Raw genomic sequence first — 16,797 nt, forward strand, 5'->3', positions numbered from 1 at the left:
CAGGTATTTTTTTAATGTACTGGCCATGTAGTGCTTTGTCTTCCCATGCCTCTATTCTGTTCTTCATTTGGTCTTTCTTGTAGGCCAGTTTGGTCTCTCCAGTAGTCAGTAAGCCTTCCTGATATACTAATTTCAGTGCATCTTCATCATTGTCCTTCAGATATTCTTCCAAAGCCATTTTTTCTTCTTCAACCATCTGATGTACTTGCAGCATTCCACGTCCACCTATTTGCCTTGGTAGATAGAGTCTGTCAATGCCACTGTGTGGATGAAGGGCATGATTCATTGTCATTATTTTTCTGGTCTTCCTATCCATTTCTTTTAGTTCTGCTTGAGTCCAGTCCACTATTCCAGCTGTGTATCTAATGACTGGAATTGCCCAGGTGTTGATTGCCTTCACGGTATTTCCTCCATTGAGTTTGGACTTTAAGATCTTCTTCACTCTCTTGATGTATTCACCTCTAATCTTTTTCTTGACTTAAGTGTGCTTGATGTTGTCAGCTTGAAGGATACCCAAATATTTGTAGTAAACTTCCTCATCCAGACTTTTAATGTTATTTTCGTGGGGCATATTGATTCCTTCAGTTTTCACTATTTTTCCTTGTTTGAGAGTAAGTGTGGCACATTTGTCCAAGCCAAACGCCATTGCAATATCTTGGCTATATTATTATTATTATTATTATTATTATTATTATTATTATTATTATTATTATTATTATTATTATTATTATTATTATTATTATTATTATTATTATTATTATTATTTGTGAATGCTCCTGGTCAGTTGTGGGAGATTCTAAATGATTGAATTGGAGATAAAACCAGTTAAAACTTATAGGAGGGAGATGGATGATTATAAACAGATAAATAATCTCATGAACAAATCATCCAGGCTTCCATTATCATATATGCATTCTACCTTATTTGATAATTCTTTTAAGGAATAAATCTTGTTTTTTTTGAGACAATGGTCTCAAAAAGGCAGAGAAATTAGTTGAGATTGACTTGTGAATTAGCTACATCATGTACAGTGGCCTCTGAGGAAATATACATTTATGGCCTAGGTTTGGAAATATTGAATAGTCTATCTTTACTTATGATTTCACTGAAGAGATGGTGGGAAACATTAACAGGTCTGGAGAGAACCTAAAAGGTGGATGGAAAATAAAATAATACCCAGGAAGGCATAAATGAAATTCAAAATGATCTCAGTGAAATGTGATGAAAGAAATAGATTGCACTTTAATAGAGAGCTTGCAAGGTTTTTCCCTTAGCAAACAAAATGTGCAACTATTCCCATCTTGATAACAGTATTAATTAAAAAGTCTTAAAGTAGCTGATTGCAAAGAGAATATAATCAGTAGTCTGATGGGGTTGGGGGGAAAAAGAGGCAATACCATTTTAGGTTTTATCAACAGAAGCATCATTTCCAAATAATGACAAGTTCTTGTTCCTTTATATTCCTCTTTGATCAAATCCTATATTGACTACTGGGTTTCTTGTTCTGAGCACCACATGTTAAGAAGGTTTTAAACAGACTGGAATTGGTCTAGGAAAATATAATTAGGTTCATCAAACTATAAAATCTTCCCTTCTGAGTTTGGGTTATAGACACCAACTAGATAGAGACATATATAACTTTGCATTTTTATGAGTTTTTGACATTCTTCAAAATGATTTTAATTCCAGCCAACTGCCTGGTTTTTACCCATGAATGAGTCAAGTGTTCTTGCTTTAAGGCATGAATGTTTCTTGAGAATGCACACCCTCTGTGCATATATAAATATGATAGCGAATATAGCTCACTGCATACTTTGAAAATAATAGTGAGAACACAAGTAAAGTATCTCTCCTCTCTTTATTATTAAAGGACACCAACTTTTCTCAGGTTGAAAAAAAGGGGATATGAATCATGTATTCTTGGATGCCATAGGAAATTTACAGGGGTGCCATGGTATGTTTAAAGTATTCTAAATTTTCAAGGGAAAAGTGGTGATCCTTAACATCTGGCACTGCATAGATTGCTCAGGGCATAACAGTTTTGATCTTAATCAGAATTTCCCAATGTTTCCGGCTTTGCAGACTGGTGGGGGGAGGGGAGGAGATGGTTTACGTAAGCAGCCAGCAAGCATGCACGTGTGTGCAGTTCCACTTGTGCAAGCAGCATGCATGCATGCCTGCTGTCATGCAAATGGAACATGATGCACATGCTCACTTACTGGTTGTGCAAGTGAGGATGCATGTCCATGCACGTGCTCACCAACCATTTCCATGGCCCAGTTGCAAACCCCTCATGGCCTACTAGTGGGCTGCAGCCCACAAGTTGGGGACCCCTGATCTAAGTTATGGAGACCCCAAGAGCACTATGAACTGAGAAATTCAGGGAATCTCTCTGCTATAGTTTTAAGAATCAGATCAATTTTATTAAGGGGAACCTAAAAATACAATATTTGCCATGTAAATAGGCCTTTGTTACAGAGCCAGTTAACATAAATCAATGCAATAAGAATAATTCAGTGTGAGAACCTCTAGCACAGACATGTCAAATACAAGGCCCGGGGGCCGGATCCGGCCCGCGAAGTGGTTTCACGTGGCCCACAAAGCCATCCTGGAAACAGTGAGGGAACGGCCCCCACTGCCTTGGCACTTGCCCTGGTCCCATCTCCTTCTGCCAGAGACCCTCAGATCTGTCCCACTCCTGCCCAGGCCCCATAGGCACCCTTGATGCGAATGATGTAAAGCTGGCCACGCCCACCCAGTAGGCCATATGCATTCTAGCCATGCCTACCCAGTAGGCCACGCCCACCCTGGCCATACCCACCCGGCCCCCTGAGGGCAACCGCAATGCTGATGTTGTGTTTGACACCCCTGCTAGAGTCTAGCAAGTGCAAGGAGAGATATGTATCATCTTATTCCATTCTAAGGAATGTTATGCAAAGTATGGAAAAGGAATACTAAATTTTATAATAAAGAAATTAAAGTATGGTGGGCGGACAGCAACCCCCCCCCCAAGAAAGAAATATTTTGGGGAATATAAAAAAAGCAGAATATTATATTTCTCAAAGGAATACAGTAATGGAGAAAGAAAATCTTAAAAGACAGAAACCAGCCCCCATAAACCAGCCCCAGCCCCTCTTCCCAAAGCAGAAACCAGGTCTGTAGAAATGCAGATCTGATAATGCTATTCAGAAAGTTTGGAACCAGGAAGCTAGAAGCTGATGAGATTAGGAAGACAAAGACCCCTAAAATCTACATACCTCACCCAAACTCTAAAGACATGGCCTTTAGGACACAATAGGATTAACCCACCAATACCAAAAAGGGCCCACTCAAAAGCTCAGGTCAAAGTTCATGCCACAGGAACAGGAACTCCAAACACAAAAGCCTCAAAACCCACCACTCCCAGCAACATGTAGTCAGCTTTCCCAGAGCCATATTTCTGGCTGGGTATGCTGTTCAATAAGGTACAACCTTTTTTCTAAAGCAGTCTCCATTTTGTTTATTCCTGGATTGGACTGGACCCTGATGAAGATTTTTCTTTCTACAGTATGTAAGAAGAAAAAGAAAGGAAGTGTAATTAAAACTGAGATATATCAACTGATAACCAATCTTTAAGGCCTTGAATAAGCAGTGGTAACAAAGAACAGGAAAACTTGCAAAAACAGCTTATGTAGACTCAATACCGGACCTGGGAAAACAGCAAGGCCTGCTGAAACTTTGAAATACATCATCATGGGAACCTTATAGAACTTTGGAGAGATGATGTTCCAGAGAGCAGGTGCCCTCACAGAGATGTGTTGGAAGTCAGCACCCACCCACCTTCCTAGAGAAGGAAATATTTTGGGGTGATATTAAAAAGGCAGAATATTATATTTCTCCAAAGGATCTTAAAGGCAGAGCCGGGGAGCGATGCTGCCTCAAGAGGGAAGAGCGTCGGGTGGGAGCCGGCAGGGCAGTCCTGCACACGCGCGCACTCCCTGGCTGCTAAGGAGTGCTCCTTAACAGCTGGGGAGCGTGCGCATGCGCAGGACTGCCCTGCCGGCTCCCGCCAGACGCCAGCCTGCCCTGCTTCCTCCACAGTGAGAGGGGAGGGCGTGCTTTCCCAGGCTCGCTGATTTTCCGGCGTATAAGACGAAAAATCTTGAAAATCATCTCAAAAGTTGGGGGGGTCGCCTTATACGCCCAGTCATCTTATACGCCGGAAAATACGGTAGATGTTACACACCTAAGAAAGTTACAAAAAGAGACAACAGTCCACTGTAGAATTTCAAGAAGTGATTAGATGAACACACTTCCCAAATATATATTGTCCAGTCACCATCTATATCTATATTTATGAACTGGAAATCCCTTACACATTTTTGGCGTAAAAGTGGAAAAAAAATACACTTGTTATTTGTGGTTTTCATGATTAGAAAACACTAGATTGCAGAAAAAAGTGAGCTCTTTTCCCCTAATCATAAATTAAGAGTCAAAACTGCAAATATAATATTTGCTGCAGAAGAAATTGGAAGCTTCTTTTCTCTATTCATTTTGTCCAGTCTTTCTGCGCTGTTTTTTTTTCTTTTCTTCTTTCCTCCTTTTATCTTTGCTTCTTTTGCTTTTCATTAGCTTGTGTTAGCTTTTATGTTCCTTGTAAAACTTTTAAAATAGAAAAAGAAGTTTAGTGTGTTTTTCTCAGGGCAAATCTGAGGGAAGGGTTGGTGTTTCTGCAAGACGTAATCTTCCTCGTTTGTGCTAATATTTGATGTAACATAGGCTAGAATGTTTGATGTATGGTGAGGCTAGAAACTATGATGCTGAAAACCAATAAAATAAAGAAATCAAGTAAATATCATAAATGAACAATAAGACATGGTGTTTGCTTCTTACTAGGGTGTAGAATCAATGGGTTGATTTTTGATAATTCCTTTCTTTACCTAAGGAAATATTAGCCAATTTCCTTTACATCTGAACTTTACTTGCTTTCCTGTTAATTAGGGGAAAAAGAAGAGGGTGGACCAGGAAATCCTTGAAGAAATTTGTCCATCTTGATTTCATGCCAGGCCATCTGGAGACTATTTAATGGTTTCTCTGAAAGTGAGAGTCCACCAGTCCAACCGTCTGCCAACTCAACCTCTCCAGTTGAAGAACTTCGCAAGGTGAGAGGCTGAAGGCATTCTTGGCAAGTGTTGCTATCCATACAGTGATCCGGCATTGAAATAAGGAGAGGTCTTTTTGAAGTAACAATAGAGCTTTTCATGAGTTGTATGCTAGGAACCACAACAGAAAGTTTGCAGGTAGACTAGGATCAGAATTAAAGTATGATATTCAAAAATTTGCTTTCTTTCTCAGCAAGCTAATATGAATGCCACTTTATTAATTTTTGTATCACATCTACTTCTCTTTTCTCCTAAAAGACAACCAGAAGATGGGATTGTCCGTGTACATCGGCCTCTGTTGCCTTGGAATCTTGATCACCAATCCATTTTTGGGAGGTGAGTCCCCCAAATTAATCATGATATGGAATATATATCAGATTAAACAACTTAGATAAGTAAGCTCTGTCTTCAGACATTTTCGTATGTAATATGCAGGTCAGAATTTTTATGTCTTATCCAGGTCAGATGGGATTCTATGCTGCTCCCAATATTCTGAAACTGTGCTGCTGAGATGCACTAGTAAAATGAATATATAATTTCAGCAGGGTGATCTGTCAAGTTCCATATTTTAATTTAATTTCCATGTTAAGGATAGGAATAGTAATAGTAATTCTTTCCCTCAGACATTGCCAGTTTTCCCAGTGACTCCAGCGTGGCACAGTTTTAGTCAATTAGGATTGTCCATTTGAGATTTTTGTAACATTTTAATGCTGGGCATAGGACAAGGAGGACTTTTGAACAAAGCCTAATATTCTCCCAGCCCCTTAGAATACCTTGACATTAGTCTGGAAAATAGATTTTGGACCAGCTTCAAGGTTAAAATGACGAGGTGGAAGTATTTTGTTTCCCTGGGGCCTTTTGCTCCATCTTAAAATCCTATCCCCTCAAACCAGAAAAAGTCCTTACCTTCATAATTGGTGAAGCCCATGGACAATTTAGCAGATGGTCTCCTTCCACTCGCAAAAAACTGAAAGGCAGAGATGCAGCCCTCAACCCTTTCAGTCATGTCCACTCCCGACTGAAGGGATCCCATTCAGAAATAAAAAAGAGTAAAGGTTTCCCCTATTCAGTTTTGTCTGACTCTAAGGCATGGTTTTCATCTCCGTTTCTTGGCCGAGGGAGGCAGCGTTGTCCGAAGACATTTTCCATGGTCATGTAGCCAGCATGGTTATATTCCAAAAATGCTTGGAACTCTGTTAAATGGTACCTATTAATCTACTTGCATTTGCATGCTTTCGAACTGCAAGATGGGCAGGTGCTGGAGAAGGAACAGGAGCTCACCCTGTTGCGCAGTGCTTGGGTCTCAAACCTGGGCTGTCGGCTTTCCAGCTGACAAGCTCAGCACCTTTAACCACTGAGCCATCATGCCCCATTCGGGAATATCGGGAAACTATTCCATTTACCTGCACGTTTTTTCTCATTTTGTCTCCTTGCAGTCAAGGCTGCGTCATGCCCCAGAGACTGGTTGCAGAAACAGGGGAACTGCTATGGATATTTCGATGAGAAACTAAGTTGGGATGCTGCTGAGGTAAGAACCGTGTTTTCACCAGTCCAGGTGTGGTCAAAGGTTTCTTGAGAAACCAAAATTGCACAAGTGGAGATGTGGAATGTTTAAAGTCTGCAACACTCCCACTCATGATCACGGCGTGCCATTTTCTTGTCCTGCTTCTGTTTCTAGCTTGAGTGCCAAAGCTTTGGTCCGGGATGTCATCTCGCCTCTATCCTCAGCCACGAAGAGTCCTCGCTGGTGTCTGCATACGTCAAAGACAAACAAGAATCACGTAGTCAAGTCTGGATGGGACTCCGTGATATCTCTAGGGTGAGTCTGACGTTTTACATTTCATTTTTTCCCCACTGCATTCTTTACGCAGTAATTTTTACACACCCACTTCTGTTATTTTGGGTGAGCTACCTGCTGAGAATAAGATATTGACTCACTGGAGAAGAGCCTAATGTTGGGAAAGGTTGAGGGCAAGAGAAGAAGGGGACGACAGAGAATGAGGTGGCTGGATGGAGTCACTGAAGCAGTAGGTGTGAGCTTAAATGGACTCCAGAAGATGGTAGAGGACAGGAAGGCCTGGAGGAACATTGTCCATAGGGTCGCGATGGGTTGGGCATGACTTCGCAGCTAACAACAACAACAAAAGGAACCCGAGATGGTTTGTTGATGCTAATAACTGCAGTCAGTGCTGGATTTAGGTGCAAACTAAATAAGCAACATTTGAGGACTGCACAATCTTAATAAATTTTCAGAATTCGTTCTTTTTGGCTTTCGGAAATTTATGAGGCCCTTTCTATGTACTGTAGGTGTTAAAAATCTTGTGTAGCCATTGTTTAAATGATAATTTTTGTTGTTGTTTAAAAAAAAGAAGGGGAAAAATACCGACTCATTAAGATTGAATCATGAAGCATTATTATTTCCTCAGAGATATATGATGAGATATGGGATGAAGAGATTTATTTCCCCCTTTTTCTCTTATCCACATTTTTCCTGATTTATATCTATTTGCAAGGTATGCTGTTGTAATCTATGAGAGTGATCAAGCTAGCCAAATGATAAATAGATAATCAGCATATGCCTTCCTTTGAAAATAATTTGTATTTTTCACTTTACATTCCTTACTATTAAAGTCTAGGGGTGTGTGCGTGCGTGCGTGTGTGCGCGTGTGTGTACAACACAAATACACATACACACATACATAAAGATATCTGTCTGTGTGTCTGTGTGTTTTGTGTTGTCCCATGATCCTGTTTAGTTACAGTTTAGATTTCAGATGCATTTCTGGTGCATCTATTTCACATTGGGCCCCTCCAAGCTCTCTTTAGCTTTGGGCCTCAGATAGTCCACATCCTACACTGATTGCAGTGATATCAAGAAGGCTTCTAAATTCAGACCAAATAGAAGTGCTAGATATTTCACTGCCCCCCTTTTTTTCTGAAGGAGGGACCACTTCATCCTGACAGTATAATAACAAAAGTTCATTGCAAGCGGCCTTCCACTTCTACTTTTAAGGTAAATATGAACAGTGGGAGAAGAGTGGTTGTAATAGCCCAAAATATTTAACAAAATGCAGCTCTGCAGTCCATAATTTCATAGAGCTGAATGTTAGATGCAACCATGTATAAAGTTTCACTGTCATGAATTGGCCATGATATGATGCCTTGCTATTTTTATTTTGTTCCATGTGCATTACAAAAAAAAAGTCACTTGACAACTTGGGGAGTATATTTGAACTTCTTCAGCGTAGCCAGTATCTAAAAGCTCCCCACCACTCAGCTTTTCTGGCTAATTAGTATAGCCTATGATCCCAAGAGGTTACTTATCTTTTTAACATGTGATTGTGGTCTGTCTTCCGGCAACAGAAAAGGCGATGGAGATGGGCTGATGAATCCACCTTCAACTACAAAGCTTGGATGGTACACCAGCCAGACAACTTTAAACAGAATGAGTACTGTGGGGAGCTGACATATCTCTCAGGTAAGCCAACACTTGGTGGTTCTTGATGCACCAGGTTTTCAGACCAGGGCCATCATGAAAATAAGGGTTTGTTGTTTAACCTGTGAGACGAATGTAGCCCATAAGTTTCATGGAGTTTTCCATAATTCAAAAGTGAACATGTCCTCACTCTCAATTTCTCTCTCTCTCTCTTTTTTTAAATAAAAGTCTTTGGGAGAAATGGTTAGCTTTCCATGAGAGCAAAGCTGGATAACTATTCTCCAGATATAATTTAGTCTTTCCAAAACCGGTATCCACCAGATGTGTCAGAGTGGATTTTCCACCACCTTTGGAGTACTGAGGTGGGAAAAAACATGGCTTAAACTTTTTCAAACAAGCGTGCTGTGTTCTACTGAATGTTCAAAGCTGGCTCTCTTGTTAGGAAGAGCATGGTAGCCACTTCACAGAGCAGGTCAGAAGTATAATGAAAGGGCATGAACATTATTAGTAAATTAATTTGTTATGGATGTAATTTTTACCATGCAAATTTTTATTGGGATCTTGCCTGTCTTTGCATAAATCCTTTGGATTAGGTGAGGTACTTTGGACAAATGCTGTGCTTTTGGCTGACTTGGTTCAGCCAAAACGATTCAGAAGGAAGTTTGCCATTACAACAGAAGGCTCCGCTGTTACTTACTTTCACCAATTTATGCATTCATTTGTATATCCATAGTTAATACCCTCCACATTCTATATCTACTTCAGGAAATTTCTTTGTATAGTTTAGTAATCATGGGCAATTAAGGTCAGAGCCTACATCTCTGACTTCCCTCCCCCTGTCCTCTCCTCCTCCTTCCCTCCCCTCCCTACCCCTCCCCTCTTTTACTCCTCTTCTCCCCTCCTCCCCTCCCCTCCCCTGTCCTGTCCTCCCCTCCTCCCCTCTTTCCCTCCCCTCCTCCTCTCCTCTCCTCTCCTCCTCCCCCCTGTCCTCTCCTCTCCTTCTCCTCCCCCTCTCCTCCCCTCCCCTCCTCTCCTTTTTCCCAAACCCTAGGTCTCTTTTGCAATGAAATGAATGAAGTTTACTTTTACAATGAAAATTCATTGTAAACAAGCAGGCATATACATAGAATGAAGGCTACTGCTAAGCTTGTAAGCCGCCCTGAGTCTTCGGAGAAGGGCGGGATATAAATGGAATTAAAATTAAAATAAAAATAAATTTTCTTGGGAGCAGGGGAGGGCAGAATATCAAGAGCTGTGTTCAGTTCTCCATTTATTCTCCTAGAGTCAACATTTGTTTTGCTTTTCGTGGGAAATTCCATTGGGTCCAGTGTAAAACTTCCATGTAATATAAAGAATGACAATATTTTCCAGACCGCTATTGAAGGAATTAGAATTAAGTTCTGTCTTATTTTTTTTGCATTTTAGATTTTAAATTGTGGAATGATGGGACGTGTACCAATCAAAATGGTTACATCTGTAAGTACCAGCTGTAGAGCTATCTGGATGAAAGTAACTGGGATGCAACCAGAACCGACTGCAAAATACCTGCAAATTTGGTCAACACCCTGTTGATTTTACTGGATCTGATCAGATCTTCTCCCTTCCTAGCCAACATTTCCTCCTAGCATAGACAACATCACCATTACCCTGTTCTGACTTTTCTCAATGGAAATAAAATATGAATAAATTCTCTGTATCAGATATATAATACAAAGTTTCTGGGAATATTTTGTCATTCAAGAACAGGGGATGGCAACATTTGGTAGGGCTGGGTGGGACGGAAGCAGTTCTATTGGCTGCATCAAATCCAAAGGTTTCAGCCCAGTGTTTCAGGAGAAAGGAATAAAAGGAATGAATGGAAGAGAGAGGAGAAAACACATGGTGGCCCCCAGGGGCATCATAGCAGCAGGGGGGCAAAAACATCAAGATGGCAGCCATGACTGAAACTGAAGCACCAAACCCCTTTTTTTCGTGCATCCTTTTGAGCAAAAAATTATGGCTGCCATCTTGACTTGTATAGCTTCCTTGTAGATGTCCCCTTTTGCCTCCATTGCCTGGTATTTTTGCCTACATATATTCTTAAGGTGGCACCCTGTTCTGACTTTTATCAATGGAAATAAAATATGAATAAATTCTCTATGTCAGATATATAATGCAAAGTTTCTGGGAATATTTTATCATTCGAGAACAGGGGATGGCAACATTTGGTGGAGCTGGGTGGGACGGAAGCAGTTGTATCGGCCGCATCAAATCCAAAAGTTTCATCCCAGTGTTTCAGGAGAAAGGAATATAAGGAATGAACGGAAGAGAGAGAGGAGAAAACACATTGGCCCCCAGGGCATCATAGCAGCAGGGGATCAAAAATGTCTAGATGGCAGTCATGACTGAGTTTGAAGCAGCAACCTTGTTTTCATGCATCCTTTTGAGCACACAGCCATAGACACCATCTTGACTTGTATAGCTTACCTTCAGATGCCCCTGTTTGCCTCCATTGCCTGCTATTTTTTCTCCCATACATATATTCCTAAGGAGACACAGGATTTAAAGATTGAAATGCTGTTGGAAAGGTAAAAAGTTGAATTTGCAACACTGCTGAAGTCTGGAAGCTTTCAAGAAAAGATTGGACAATCATTTTTTTTGGATTGGTGTAAGGACTTCTGCCTTCGGCAGGGGTTGGACTAGATGACCTCCAAGGTCCCTTCTAGCCCTATGATTCTAAGTTATATGGAAGGCAATGGATGTCAGAATCAGATCTCCTAGATACTTGTTCATTTCTCAACAATTTCTCTTTACTTCTAACTCTGACTTTTTAGAAAGCTTTTAGGATTAACTGCGAATTTTGCCTAATAGATTGGTGGCTTTGTTTTGAAAAATGTGCACTCCATTCTATTAACTGTCCTTACAGGACAAGCTGAATTAGGTTACAAGAGAATTAGCATGTCATAAGGGCAATGAAATACATATAGTGGTAGCATTAAAGGGGTTAGTCCCAATGTAAAACTGTCTCAAAATTTTGGAGACTATCCTGAACTTGACTTATCCTAAAAACCTAAACAAAATCTGATCTGATTAGGATGGTCCACTGACTTAGAAAGCCAAAAAATCAGAAAGAAAATAAATAACAAAAATACTTCTAAAGTGTTTTTGGTAAAGTATATGGACTTGCTCATTGTAGTCCCCAGCATCACTTGAGGGAGCCATTACCGTAAACCTTTCCCTCCATCCTACGTGGGGAAAAACCCGAATAACCAAAGATCCACTGACTGATGAAGACTAATGAGTCAGAAATGCATTTCAGTCTCCCTTAATTCTTTGTTAGTAATTTACACTATATATATATATATATATATATATATATATATATATATATATATATATATATATATATATATATATATATATATATATATATATATATATATATATATATATATATATATATATATATATATATATATCAGACTTCTTCTGCACAGCTGCTCTCCTCGTTGCATGGAACATCTCCACTGGCTCCATTGAATTTTTTCCTGAAAAGCAGAGAATGTTGATTTCTGGGAAAGAAATGGTGAACTGAAGATGACTCTGCTAAAAACAGAGTTGACGGTGGCAAAATGAAGAGCTGACAAGGAGACCAATTCTTCATAATTCCTCTCAAGACAGAATTCCAGTCTAGACAAGCGCTCCAGACAGTGTCTTTTGCTCCTTTAGTGGAGACCACAAGACAGGGGTCTCTGCCAGGTTTAGAATTCTGTGAGATGATGGCATAACTATGTCACTGAGACCATGGTCTGTACCTTTAAGGACACTCAGTATATAAGGTAATTTTAAGGACATTGAGTATGCCTACTTCCTTTTCTGATCATTTTCAGTATATAAAGGTAATTTTAAGGACATTGAGCACGCCTACTTCCTTTTCTGATCATTTTCAGTATATAAAGGTAATTTTAAGGACATTGAGCGGGTTTACTGCATAAGGTGAATGTCCTTCAATTCTTAACCAAATAAGTTTTAAACATAACTTTAAGAGCTTACATTATTTTGTTTAATAAACATCAAAAGATTAATACTTTGATTTTAGAAAGTTACAAATGGATGAAGGGTCCAGATAAATTTTAGAATTAATTTTAAGAATCTTTCCCATGGAAGGATATAAGTATATATTGCTTCACAGTGTTTTACAACCTTCTCTAAGCGGTTTACAAACTCCACATGTTGCCCCCCCCAAAATCTGGGTCCTTATTTTACCAAACTCTGAAAGATAGAAGGCCGAGTCCACCTTGAGCTGGTCAGGATCAAACTCCTGGCAGTGAGCAGAGTTAGCCTGCAATACTGCATTTTAAACATTTTGCTACCATAGCTCTGGAGAACAGTTTATTCAACTTAGCCCGAATGGAAAGCTAACAATTTCTCCTAATGGCCAATACAGAAAAAAAAGATTAAATTATGCTTGAATAACAGTTTAGCAGTTTTTCCCCTCATGGAAAGCTAACCATTTACCCTAAAGATTATTATAAAAATAGAAAGAGGGGGAGAGGGAGGGAGGGAGGGAGGGAGGGAGGGAGAAGACACCTGCAGTTTTGAATTACAGAAAACTCCATGAAACCTATGGGCTCCATTCCTCTGACTTATGGGATGACTCCAAGTTAAACAAACATACCCTTGTTTTCTTGATAGCCCTGAAAACTTGGTTCATCAAGGAACACCAAATAATAATAATAATAAAGAAGTGTTGACTTACCCAAGAAATATGTCAGCTCTGCACATTAGTGTTTTCTACTGTCCTATCATCCAGATTTTGTAGTTGTAGTTGGATTTGTCAGTCCATCTCTATCACCTTTTCTGTTGACAAAAGACAGACCACGATGTTAAGTCTCACAGATTGGCTGGAAGAGTTGAGTGGTGGCTCTTAGATACTGGCTACGATGAAAAACGTCAAACACTCTCCCCAACTGGCCAAGTGACAATTTTTGTAGCGCACCTGCATTAAAATAAAATAAAAAAAAAAACAGCAAGGCGTCATATATTAACCTATTCATGACAGTGAGTAAGGTGGAAATTTGATATATACATCTATGAACTTATTACATTCAGCTCTATGAAATTTTGGACGGCAGAGCTGTATTTTGTTAAATACGTTGGGCTATGTTGGGCTAGGGGGTTGCACTAGAAGACCTTCAGGGTCTCTTCCAATTCTGTTATTGTGTTATTCAGAGACATCATGGAGCCCCATCCAGACATCCTTAAGTGATTAGTGGGATTGTTGCAGACTTTAAACCTTGCACATCTCCATTAGTGCAATTTTATTTCTTGAGAAACATTTCACCATACTTGGACTGGTGAAAAGGGGTTTTTACATCAAGCTTTATCCCAACTTAGTTTATTATCAAAATATCCATAGCCATTTCCCCAATCAGTCTCTGGGGCATAACGCTGTGTTGGCTGCAAGGAGGCAAAAGGAGAAAGAATGGAATAGTTTCCAGATTTTTGTGAATTTTCTCTTCGGATGGGAATAGACATGATGGAAGGGTTGAGGGCTGCAGCTCAGCCTCTCACCCTTTCCGGGGTGGAAGGAGACCATCTGCTGAATTGATTAAATCCATGGATTTAATCAATTATGAAGACGATTATGAAGACAAGGACTTTTTCTGGTTTGAGGAATAGGATTTTAAGATGGAGCAAAAGTCCCCAGGGACAAAAAAATATTTCCACTTCCTCCTTTCCAACCTTGAAAGTAGTCCAAAATCTATTTTTTAGACAAATGTTAAGATATTATAGGGAGCTGGGAGAATATTAGTGTCCAAAAGGCCTACTAGTCCTATGATCTGACTTAAAATGTTGGAAGAATCTCAAACGGACAATCCCAGATGTTTAAAACTGTGCCATATTGGAGTCACTGGGGAAGGTTGCAATGTCTGAAGGAGAGAATTACTATTACTGCTTCTACCCTTAATGTGGAAAATTAAGAGAATAGAACAGAGCTGGAAGGGACCTTGGAGGTCTTCTAGTCCAGCCCCCTGCTCGAGCAGGAGAACCTTTTAGTATTTCAGACAAGTGACTGTCTAGTCTAACCTGAAATATCACCTTGCTGAAATACATTCATTTTACTAGTGCCTCTCAGCAGTACAAATTCAATATACTTTGGGCAGAATCCTTATCATGAAAATCACTGGAAAGAATCTGAAGAAAGAACTTATTTATCTAAGTTGTTCAATTCGCTATGTTTCCATACTCATGATAAATTTGGGGGGCTCAGCTCCCCAAAAAAGGATTGGTGATCAATATTCCAAGGCAACAGAGGCCAATGTACGTACATGGAGAATCCCATCTTCTGGTTTCCCTTTAGGAGAAAAGAGAATAGATATGATAGAAGAATTAATAGAGTGGCATTCATATTAGCTTGCTGAGAAAGCAAGCAAATTTCTGAGTACCATAATTTCATTTTGATCCTAGTCTACCTGCAGACTTTCTGTTGTGGTTCTTAGCATACAACTCATGAAAAGCTCTATTGCTACACAGCCCTCTCCTTATTATATTGCCAGATTACTGTACAGATTTGCAGAGAGTATCTAACTACACTTTCCAAGAATGCCTTCAGCCTCTCACTTTGCAAAGTTCTTCAACTGGAGAGGTTGAGTTGCTGGACAGTTGGACTGGTGGACTCTCATTTTCTGAGCAACCACTAAATAGTCTCCAGATAGGCCTGGCATGACATCAAGATGGATGACTTTCTTTGAGGATTTTGTGGTCCACCTCTTCTTTTTCCCATAACTGAGAAGAAAGGAAGTAAAGCTCAGATTGAAAGATAATTGGCAAGTATTTCCTTAGGTAAAGAAAGGAGTTATCAAAATATATACCCATTGATTCTACACCTTAGTGGGAAGCAAAGACTATGGCTTATTAATCATTCATCATATTTACTTGTTTTCTTTATTCTGTTGGTTTTAAGTATCATGGTTTCTTGCTTATGTTATGTTAAATATTAACAGGAAGATAATTTCTTGTAGAAACACCAGTCCTTCCCTCAGATTTGCCCTGAGAAAAACACACTCAGCTTCCATTTTTGTGTGGGGTTTTTATTCCCCTAATTTTTATTAAAAATCTTACAAGAATATAAGCTAACATAAGCTAATGAAGAGCATTAGATAAAAAGAAGGAAAAGATAGATAGAAGATACAAGAAAGGAATATAAAAGATAAAAGAAGAAAAAAAGATAAAAAAATAAAAGAAGGAAAAAAAGAAAGAATAGACAAACAGTGCAGAAAGACAGAATGAAAAGAGAAAGAAAAAAGCAGCTTCCAATTTTATCGGTAGCAAATGTCACGTTTACAGTTTTGACTCTTTATGATTACAGATTACAGACTTATGACTGTCCTCACACTAAGATGTATCACAGCATCCCCAAGGTCATGTGATCAAAAGTTGGGTATTTGGCAACTGGCATATATTTACGGCAGTTGTAGTACCCTGGGGATGTGTGTGTTGCAATCTTCCTGGGTGGGTGGGTGGGTGGGTGGGTTCTGACAAGCCAAGCCAATGAAAGAAGATGGATTTGTTTAACAGTCATGTGATTGGCCTAACAACTGTAGCAAAAAGGTTGAAAAGTTGGGTTCAATTCACAGTGATTACATTGCTTAGTGATGGACGTTCCAGCTCAATTGTGGTCAGAAGTGGACCCTTGGTCTCATCCCATAATTAGGTAGCTTTGTATATTAATTTGTAATCAGGATGCAATATCAAAGTGGTTGCGTCAACTGAGGTTACCCAGGATGTAAACTGGTCCATTAATACCTTTTGTAGCCTCAGTACACTACCAAAATTTGCTCACTGCTTTCAGTTTATTCACTATTGTGCCATGGTGTTTTATATATATAGGTAAGGATTTAAGGGACGCGGTGGCTCAGTGGGTTAGGACGCTGAGCTTGTCGATCAGAAGGTCGGCAGTTTGGCGGGTCGAATTCCGAGTGCTGCGTAACAGAGTGAGCGCCTGTTACTCGTCCCAGCTTCTGCCAACCTAGCAGTTCGAAAGCACGTAAAAATGCAAGTAGAAAAATAGGGACCACTGCGGTGGGAAGGTAACAGCGTTCCGTGCGCCTTTGGCGTCTAGTCATGCCGGCCACATGACCACGGAGATGTCCTTGGACAAGCGCTGGCTCTTTGGCTTTGAAACGGAGATGAGCACCGGCCCCTAGAGTCGGAAACGACTAGCACGCATGTGCGGGG

The 16,797-nt window shown here is 39.9% G+C and overlaps 1 protein-coding gene across 1 annotated transcript; it reads left to right on the forward strand.

Annotated features, from left to right (window-relative positions):
- Positions 1-5,410: 5,410 nt before the first annotated feature.
- LOC308677280 (C-type lectin BpLec-like) lies at positions 5,411-10,098 on the forward strand (the record flags this gene model as incomplete). The annotated part of the gene is made up of 6 exons (XM_081343538.1): positions 5,411-5,477; positions 6,578-6,669; positions 6,820-6,960; positions 8,083-8,154; positions 8,505-8,619; positions 10,003-10,098. 6 exons carry the CDS (start codon positions 5,411-5,413, stop codon positions 10,068-10,070), a joined length of 555 nt encoding a protein of 184 aa, XP_081199664.1. The 3' UTR covers positions 10,071-10,098.
- Positions 10,099-16,797: the final 6,699 nt, after the last annotated feature.

Source organism: Vipera berus (genome assembly GCF_964194415.1).
Source record: "Vipera berus genome assembly, chromosome: Z".
Lineage (NCBI taxonomy): Eukaryota > Metazoa > Chordata > Lepidosauria > Squamata > Viperidae > Vipera > Vipera berus.